The sequence below is a fragment of the Eucalyptus grandis genome, chromosome 10, assembly GCF_016545825.1.
Source record: "Eucalyptus grandis isolate ANBG69807.140 chromosome 10, ASM1654582v1, whole genome shotgun sequence".
In the NCBI taxonomy this organism is placed as follows: Eukaryota; Viridiplantae; Streptophyta; class Magnoliopsida; order Myrtales; family Myrtaceae; genus Eucalyptus; species Eucalyptus grandis.
Window position 1 is genome coordinate 21,599,659 of NC_052621.1, and position 9,848 is coordinate 21,609,506.

A 9,848-nucleotide genomic window follows, 5' to 3' on the forward strand; every position below is an offset into this window, starting at 1 on the left:
TAATGTCTTAAAAAAATATATATGAGAATTGAATTACATGCACACCATCTGGCTAATCTTATAACTGTGTATGTGCCTTGGGATATAACGAATCATCTCCCAAACGCTCGTATTGAATTCAGTGCATGTGATGTGATTTGGGTGATGACTTAACATGTTTGGCGTCACATTAGATTTATAATTTGTACCTTTGGGGTGATCTAAATTTCTTACTTGGGATCCCCATTTTACTACTCAATGCCCGATCCCTTGTATTAGTCTCATGCAGCATAAAATAGAACAATAATTCGCAAAGAAATTTTCCGTTATATATGGCCAATTAGTTCATAGCAATAATAAATTATCATAAATCAATTCCGGGTGGTGAACAAGACAAGTTATAATCATCTTGTATCAAGTTCAAAACTTTTACTCCTTCATATGGAGAAAAATAATTCTAGCCAAAAGATAAATTAAATATCAAATCAAAGTCAAACTAGTATTGCAAAGTCAATTTTATAATTTAAACTAAATTTTTGTACTACTGGAAGAGGAATTGCCATCCGATGAAGAAATCAAAATTCACATCAAAGCCTTCCTTTTTAATTCCACAACCATCTAAAATGCCCAAGAAAAGTCAGCTTTTTCACCAATTCAAAACCATAACAAGCAAAACTCCAATCGGAAGAAACTCAAGATGACCCCTCCCATAACGCCACAAATGAAAAGAGAAAACAAATCCAATTCACAATCAGGCAAGGCCAACATGAGGTTGCGCTGGTTGGTGGTGGGGGCGCTATGGGTCTGGCAATTGATAGTAGCAATGGCTGAAAGGAAGAAAGGAGGAAGAAGAAGATAAGAAATGCAAGGCGCAGAAGAGTGAGACGAGATGGAAAGTGGGTCACCATCTAAGCATGTGATGATCAATGAATGGAGGACATCAAGACTGATGTGAAGATTCAACACCATCTAATTTTCTCTAGTACTAGATTAAAAATTCATGTCATATTGAAAGAACTCCACTGACCTATTTAAATATGCTCTTAATTACCTCAACCACCCTAACTAGATTTTATTAAATTTCGAATTGGGTTGAGTCACTTTTTGCTTCATTGCCGGATTTTTGTCTTTGACATGTTGTCTAAATTTCGAAATAAATACATAATAGAAGAAAACGAAGTACGACAACTTTTAAATTCTTCTCAAGCAACTTTTCCTCTATAATATTTTCTTCTTTTCATTTTTCCTTTTTTTCTTTTCTTATTTTAATTTTTCCTTTTCTTTCAACATCTCTCTCTCTCTCTGTCTCTGTCTCTCTCTCTCTCTCTCTCTCTCTCTCTCTCTCTATGTATGGGTTGGTACTTCTTTATGTTCTTTTGTGATATCCTAGATTTCCGACTTTGCTTTCAATTTAATAAATCGAGCATCTCATTGATGCGCCTATAGGGCTGTTCTTAGAGCTGATTACTATTAAGATAACTAGACTATCCTGGGAAGCCATTAAGGATTTTAAAGTAAATCGACTTGAGGATCCGACCAGGAATCGGTTACTCGACCATGTTCATCTGTTGAAATCATTACAGCACAGACGTAAATTGATTAGAGATTAGAGATAAGTCAGTTCAACTGACATGTGTGGTTGATCGTGGGTGACTCTACTAAATTGGAAAATTCTCGTCGATCGGCACTAGTTTGATTTTCCTATCGTTTTGGTACCCTGTGTCCGTATTTGAATTCTCGAGATTTTCATGACAACCGAGAGTCACCAATGTGTCGAGTGAGTTCATTGAGGCTCGAAAAATCGACCACGGGTTATTTGCCCTAAAAAGTTCTGAAAACTACCTAGTAGCCAAGGTCACGCTAAAACACACCGAAGGGAAATTAACCGCAAATTTGGGTCCAATTTCAGAAATTAAAGATTATGTCATGTCACAATAAATTATAGGAGTATCGACTCAATCTCGTAAGATTTCTCTGATGACCGAGACTTTTTGGGAAAAAGTCGACTTTTGACCGTTTTTGTGTATAAAAGGCCAGGGATTAATTTTGATTACAAAATTGAGATGCAAGACGGCTTATTGGGTGAGGAAAATTATCAATTTGATAATTGAGGTATCGATTGTAATTATGAGGACCAATTGAGAGTGGATCAAGAGAGAATTATTGTCCAATTGAAGCCAAATGTTGGAAATTTGAAGCCCCCCTTTCTCCTAGCATTTTGGAACATCTCGTGAGTTGTCGGGCATGTATGTATGGCTCATTTGTAGCCATGGGTTGTTGGCTTCATGGACAAGCAAAGAGGGGGGAACAACTTCGTGAAAAAATTGGCCCAAGGACCCCACCAAGGCCAACCTTGCTCCACACACCTCTCTCTCCCTCATCCTCTCCCTTGGCCAGCCAAAGCATTTCATTTCCCTCCCTCCTTATTGTGCTCAACGCCTCCATCAGCAGGGAAGAAGAAGCTGCAACTGCCACCACCTAAACGCCGCCGTCGCCTCACACTACCTCGCCGTCTGCGGCCCACCCGTGCACGCCATCCGCAACGACCCTGCCTTCCTCACACCCAATCCAGCTACCGTCCAGCTGCCGTGAAGCCTAGCCGGGGCTGTCCTTAGCCGTGTCTTTGCCAGTAAACCTCCATCTAGGCCCGGTTTGGCCTATTCCTTCCTTCCCGACCACCCGACCAAGATCAACAAGTAATTTTATGGGTTTCTAGCCACCTTTTTGGCCGCTTTTGAGGTTTTTCGAGCCCCGGAACTTAGGCCCACTTTGGAGAAAAGCGTCCCCCACACCGTTCCTATCGGTTTGATCCGACCTGCACGTTAATTAAATGAGTTTTGCTCTCTAATCCCTTATTGGTCCGGTAATTATGCTTAAGGGTTGTTTAGATTAGCTTAAGTATTGATTAGTGATAAGTTAGAATGGATTAGTGTAACTTAATTAGTGATATTTGTCCAATAGATAATGGATTAGTCGAATCCAGTGAAATCCCTACAGTTATGGTTTCTGGACCCTCGCCATTTGAAATTTTTGTAGATCGAAATGGGTTACGAATTTGAGGTTAATGTTAGCTTGCGAATTTTTTTAAACATCCTCAGCTACAACATATATTTTACTCATGATTTTTAGAGATGTACAAGATAGGAATATCGGCTCCGTCATTTACAAACAGAATCTCTGATTGTGCTGTAACCATTGACCTTTGAGGATTCTAGGGGTTTTTATCAACTCTTAGGGTTCGAATTTCAAAATTATTTCTTTACAAAATTTGTTTTTCATATCTTCTAGTTTAACATACTCAAATTTCATATCAAATGGACATGGTTTAGACCTTGAACCAAATTAATTTTGGAAAACAGACTTTCTGGAAAACAGACACAGTTTTGTACTAGACTGAGCGATTTACTCGACCGAATCTAGAAGGATCTGGGTTTAGATATCATCATGAAAAATGTTCTTTTATGTGTCTTTTACAATATATTCAAATTTGGGAATTTTCTGAACTCGTTTTATTTGGTTTCTGGATTTAAACTTGGAAACGTGCGAGTGGACCTATTCTACCGGTTAGAGCCGATTCTGAGTTATAATGGTTCTTGATACTTTACTTGCTGGAAATGGTACATTTGGTGATGTGGTTACTCTGTGTTATGCCTTGAGGACTATGTGTGTTGAGGCGTGAATGGTTATGTCATGGTTGTGGTGTTGTTGGTGTAATGCTTGCTGATTTGTGCAAAATTGATGACGTAAGGTTGGTTTGTGACATGCCTAGAACTTATGCTCGATAATCGTGTGGGTGATGCTCCTAAGTGGAAAGCCCATGCCTGTGTGGCAATAATTAATCGTGCCTGTGTGGCGTAATATTATGCCTGTGTGACGAAAATTGATCGTGCCTGTGTGGTGTAGAACGTGCTTGTGTGGCGTATTACTGAGCCTGTTTGGCTGTATTTCTGTGTGTCGGGTATCGTGACTATGTGGCCGAAATTAATTGAAAGGCATGAGTTAAGCACATCGTTTATGGCACGCGCGCATGAATCGATGACGTGTAGGGTGTGGCAATGACCAGGTAAGATCGCTTGTGACCCAACTCATGTGTGATTGATGAAATGTATCATCTAATGGCCATGTGCATCACATATGTCATGCTGAATTATAACGTGTAGGATATGTCATACCAGGTAAGGATGTATGCGAATCGACAGTTGCCTATTCAAATTGTGTGGTTGTGCTTAGGCAGCCCCTAAAGCATATTTTCTTCCTAATCGGGTCTTAGGAAGTAGAACTCCATGAGACATTGTCTCACTGGTTATTGAATAACCATTTTCAGGTCCATAGATGGTGTTGGTAAAGGACCAGGAGCCCAAAGTTCGTGAGGTGAAGTCCGAAGAATCGATGACCATGTCCGACTAGCTAATTGTAGACAATTCTCTTTTGTAGGGAGCCGATTCCTTTCGGTAAACCTTTGTGTATAGACCGAGGTGTTTATAAAAAGGTATATTTTGTAAAAGTTGGCCCTACTTTTCTATTGTATTGTATTGTTGTCTGGGGATTTTATATATGCTTCCGCATGCGCATTTAAATGAATGGGTCAGCAATGCGTCTTGAGACATCGCTATTTAATCGACTAAGAAGGGATGGGCACGTGCTCGGAGGATCGGAGCGTGACATTCCCTTTTTGTGGTATCAGAGCATGGTTGTTAGAAATTGGAGTGATAAGGTGCGATGGATATGGGATAGTAAGTAGGACGGCCTTTAAATACATGACTGGTGCATGTCAATGGTAGTTGACTGGTAAAATTGTTTGTCATGTGTGGATCGCTCATCTTCTAATCTAGTGTAGATTTGGAAGACAGGTTCTAGTATAAGACTGAACCATGAGTGAGCTGGAGCAGAGAACTCCAAATAAGAGAACCGTTAAGCCTACGGCTCGGGTTAGGTCACTGACTAGGATTGGTACCCGAGGAGGCCAAGGTAAAGCACCAGCATAGGCTAGCACTAGTGGCAAAGAACCATCTCCCCGTTTGTGCCGGGTAGCAACCCCTGGTGATCCCAGGATCGAAGGGATCATGCGGGTACTAGAAGTTATGGGTAACAGAATGGATTAGCAGGCACTGAACCAAGACGCCGCTGTTGAAGCCGCCGCTCAAGTCGCTGCTACTACTGTTGTCTCCGCCGCTACTAAGGCTGCACTCGCTACAGCACTGGCCGCCGCACTCGCCACTGCACCCGTCGAAGGTCCGCCAGGAATTGTGGTCGCTGAAAGACCGATTCATAAGCTGGTGGAGCAATTTTTGAAATTGAATCCACCTCAGTTCACCAGGGCAGGAGACCCCAAAACTGCTGCGTTGTGGATCCAAAAACTGGAGAAGGCTTTTGCACTACTGATGTGTAATGAAACTAAAAAGGTGGTCCTTGCAACTTACCAACTCTTTGCAACTTACCAACTAGAGGGAGTTGCAAATACTTGGTGGAGAACCACCCAAAGAACAATATTTCTAGAAGGTGTTGTCCCAGAGTGGAACGCCTTCCTTGAGGTTTTCAATAGCAAATACTTTTCAGAGACTAACAGAGAGATAAAGATGGCAGAGTTTTAGTGTCTTCGCCAAGGTTTTCTTACTGTTGATCAATATGAAGCAAAGTTCGCTGAACTATCTCAGTATGCTCCAAAATTGATTGAGAATCCGGCAAACCGAGCTTGAAGGTTTAGCGACGGATTCAGACCGGATTTGAGAAGCATATTGGTCTCTCTGGATCTAAGAACTTATAATGACCTTTATGGGAGAGCCCAGAAGATCGAGAAAGATCAAAATGAAAGAGCCGCTTCGTCTTGGTCGAGATTCAATACAAATAGAGATGCAATTCGCTAGGGAAAGAGGCCTATGTCTGGTGGTAGATTCCATGTCCCGCCCAACAGGAAGGGTGGAATTGGAAAGTCAGAGCCCAATCAGATTGGTGTATGTTGCCTTTGTGGAAGACAACATGGATTAGCCTCATGTTTTCCTAGGACAAGAGTTTGCTACGAGTGTCGCTAGCACGGCCACCTGGCCAAAGATTGTCCCCAAAGATAGATGGGACTGCAACAGTTACCGCCACTGCCACAGATGGGTCAGAACCGAGGAATTGCACCGCAGGATGCACTATATGGTGGATTGTATTGGCCGTCAGCTTAGAGATGAAGCGAGTTATGCATCGAATAGGGAGGGCAGTGTCCCCGGAACAATCTTATCAAAGTGGCGCGGTAGAATTTTGATTAAAGGTTGTAGAACCTCAGTTGTTGTAATGAAGTCATAGAAAGGAGAATCACTGGCTAGGGTTACACTTGAATATTCTGCCTATGTATAACGTTGATACCATCTATAAAAAGGTTTGGCTTGAGGAGCTTTTGTTGTAATGAATTGTTGTCGCAATGTAATACAATTTAACCCATTGATGGATGAAAATTTCGAAATTATTGGAAATCGAGGAGGACCCTCGACCCCTTTAATCTCGTCACTTGAGGCAACCTATTTGTTAGACGAGGGTTGTCAAGGTTAACAGGCAACTATCGTGGATACAACAATTGAGGAGCACGAGAGACAGTTGAGGACAGTACTCCAGACTCTATGAGATCATGAATTGCACGACAAGTTTAGCAAGTGTGAGTTTTGGTAGACTCATATTGCTTTCCTAGGTCACGTGATTTCAGGTGAAGAAATCTCCGTGGACCCGATCAAGGTTGAAGTAGTTATCAATTGGCCAAGACTAACGTCAGTGTTGAAGATCAGAGGATTTTTAGGTTTAGCTGAATACTACATAAGGTTCGTGGAGAGATTTTCAGCAATAGCTTCGCCTTTGACTCGACTGCTGAAGAAGGAAGAAAAGTTTGTGTGGACAAACAAATGCGAGCGTAGTTTCCAAAAGCTTAAGCAGAAGCTAACTATTGCACCTGTACTAACCATTCCATCTAGTCCTGAAGGATACGAGATTTATAGTGATGCGTCATTCAGAGGACTGAGTTGCGTGCTGATGCGACATGCTAAAGTTGTTGCATACGCGTCCCGTTGGTTGAGACGTCATGAACTAAACTACTCAATGCATGACTTAGAACTTGCAACATTAATTTTCACTTTGAAAATTTAGAGACGTTAGTTGTGTGGAGAAAGATTTTGGATCTTTAATGACCAACCAAATCTCCAGTATTTATTCTCTTAGAAAGAGTTGAGTATGAAACGGTGCCGTGAATCAGAACTTTTAAAATATTAGGATGGTGATATCTAGTATCACCCCGGAATGGTGAATAAGTTCGTAGATGTGTTGAGTTAGGAATCTTTAGTTGCTCGTATGTTGGTTAAGGAATGGACCTTACTTGAAAAGGGTTCGAAATTTGGTTTTCAAATTTGAGGTAAGCCACATTTCGAATTTTATGGCCTCCCTCGGAATTGAACCGAAGGTTTAGTTCAGGATCAAGACGTTTCGGTTGATGGACCTAGATGTCAGAAGATCCTGTAAAAGAATACTAATAAGAAAGAGACTAACTTTTAGATTTCTGAGGATGAAACACTCAGGTTTCGAGAGTGATTGGGTGTACTTGACATTGTAGCACTCAGGTAAGAGACCTTATTAGAAATTCACGGTAGTGGTTGCAGTAATCGACCAAGCAATACAAAGTAGGTCAGAATCGGCATCAGTTTGTTTGGTAAAATGATATCTAGTTAGATATCACTGACAGGTCGCAAGCGTTAAATGTGCTAATAAGTAGAAGTCCAATAATGCAAGCTGGGAGGACTTTTACAATCACTTGAGAGTCCCGAGTGGGAATAAAAGTATATCACGATGAACCTTGTGACGAGCTTGTCAAAAGAATCGGAGAGGTAATGTTTCCAATTGGGATAGTGGTCAACAAATGGATGAAGCCGACCCACTTCATTACTGTATGAAGGGATCTTGATTTGAACAAACACGAAGAGGTATACGTGAGTCAGATAGTTCGTCTTCGTGGAATACCAGTGGCGGACCTATATTAGATTTAGAAGAGAGGATTCTCAATTTTAGCAGAATAGTCAAATGGTTCCTTCTGAAACATTGCATAGCAGAGTGTGCAGAACCTTAGTTGTAGAAAGAAAAATAGGCGAAGAAAGATCACAGGCCCAGAGTCAATTCAGCAGTCAGTGATTGCAATTGTTGTGATCAAAATCAGATTATGGACCGCTCAAAGCTGTCGGAAAGGTTGTATTGTTAGGCATTGAAGACCCTTAGAATTCCAAATTTGGTGATTGCACCTTTCTGAAGGTGTCACCAATGAGGGATGACTTGCGCTTCAGCAAAGAGGGAAAACTGAAACAGAGGTACTTAGGTCCCTTTGAGATTCTTGGGAGAATCGAGACCTTAGTGTATCGTCTTGCATTGCTACCGAGATTGGCGCAAGTGCACGACGTTTTTCATGTGTTGAGGTTGAGGACGTATGAGCCTGACCCGACCCACGCGCTAAATCTTCAAGAATTAGACGTGGACGACCGAGTATCGTACGTGAAAAGCCCGATTCAGATCGTGAATAAGAAAGATTGGACTCGGCGAACCAAGATAGTCCCCTTGGTCGAAGTGGTCTGACAACACCACAGGACTAAAGAAGTAACCGGGAAAAGTGAGACTCGATGAGACGACGATACCCCCACCTTTGAGGTTAAGGATAGGTAAAGGTTTAAATTTCGAGGACGAAATTTTTATAAGAGGGGAAGAGTTGTGACATCCTAGATTTTCGACTCTGCTTTCAATTCAATAAATGGGGCATCTCATCGACGCGCCTATAAGGCTGTTCTCAGAGCTGATCACTCTTGAAATAACTAGATTATCTAGGGAAGCCATAAAGGATTATAAGGCAAATAGACTTGAGGATTCGACCATGAATCGGCTACTCGACCGTGTTCATCTGTCGAGATCATTACAGCACAGACGTAAATTGATTAGAGATCAGAGATAGGTCGGTTCAACTGAGATGTGTGGCCGATCGTGGGTGACTCTACTAATTGGAAAATTCTCGTCGCCTGGCACTAGTTTGATTTTCCTGTCGTTTTGGTACCCCGTGTCCGTATTTGAATCCTTGAGATTTTTATGACAACCGAGAGTCGCCAATGTGTCGAGTGAGTTCATTGTGTCTCGAAGAAAATCGGCCACGGGTTATTTGCCCTAAAAGTTCTGAAAACTATCCGGTAGCCTAAGTCATGCTAAAAACGCTGAATGAAAATTAATCACAAATTTGAGTCCGATTTCAGAAATTAAAGATTCTTTAGTGTCAAATAAATTCTAGGAGTATCGACTCGCCTCAGAAAATTTTTCTGACAACCAAGACTTTTTGGAAAAAGTCGACTTAGGACCCTTTGTGTGTAGAAAATGCCGGGAATTAATTTTGATTACAAAATTGAGATGCAAGACGGTTTATTGGGTGAGGAAAGTTATCAATTTGATAATTGAGGCATCGATTGTAATTATGAGGGCCAATTGAGAGTGGATCAAGAGAGAATTATTGTCCAATTGAAGCTATAAGTTGGAAATTCGTAGCCCCCTTGTTTCCTAGCATTTTGGATCATCTCATGAGTTATTGGGCAAGTATGTATGGCTCATTTGAAGCCATGGGTTGTTGGCTTCATGGACAAGCAAAGAGGGGGTAACAACTTGGTAGAAAAATTGGCCAAAGGACCCCACCAAGGCCAAGCTTGCTCCACACACCTCTCTCTCTCTCTCCCTCATCCTCTCCCTTGGCCGGCGAAAGCACTTCATTTCCCTCCCTCCTTGCTGTGTTCAACGCCTCCATCAGTAGGGAAGAAGAAGTTGCAGCTGCCACCACCCGAATGCCGTTGTCGCCTTACACTGCCTTGCCATCGCAGTCTGCGCCCCAC

At 41.8% G+C, this 9,848-nt stretch overlaps 1 protein-coding gene across 1 annotated transcript; it reads left to right on the plus strand.

Annotated features, from left to right (window-relative positions):
* Positions 1-8,253: 8,253 nt before the first annotated feature.
* On the plus strand, positions 8,254-8,562 carry LOC120288755. Its single transcript, XM_039302897.1, has one exon. It carries the CDS (start codon positions 8,254-8,256, stop codon positions 8,560-8,562), a length of 309 nt encoding a protein of 102 aa, XP_039158831.1.
* Positions 8,563-9,848: the final 1,286 nt, after the last annotated feature.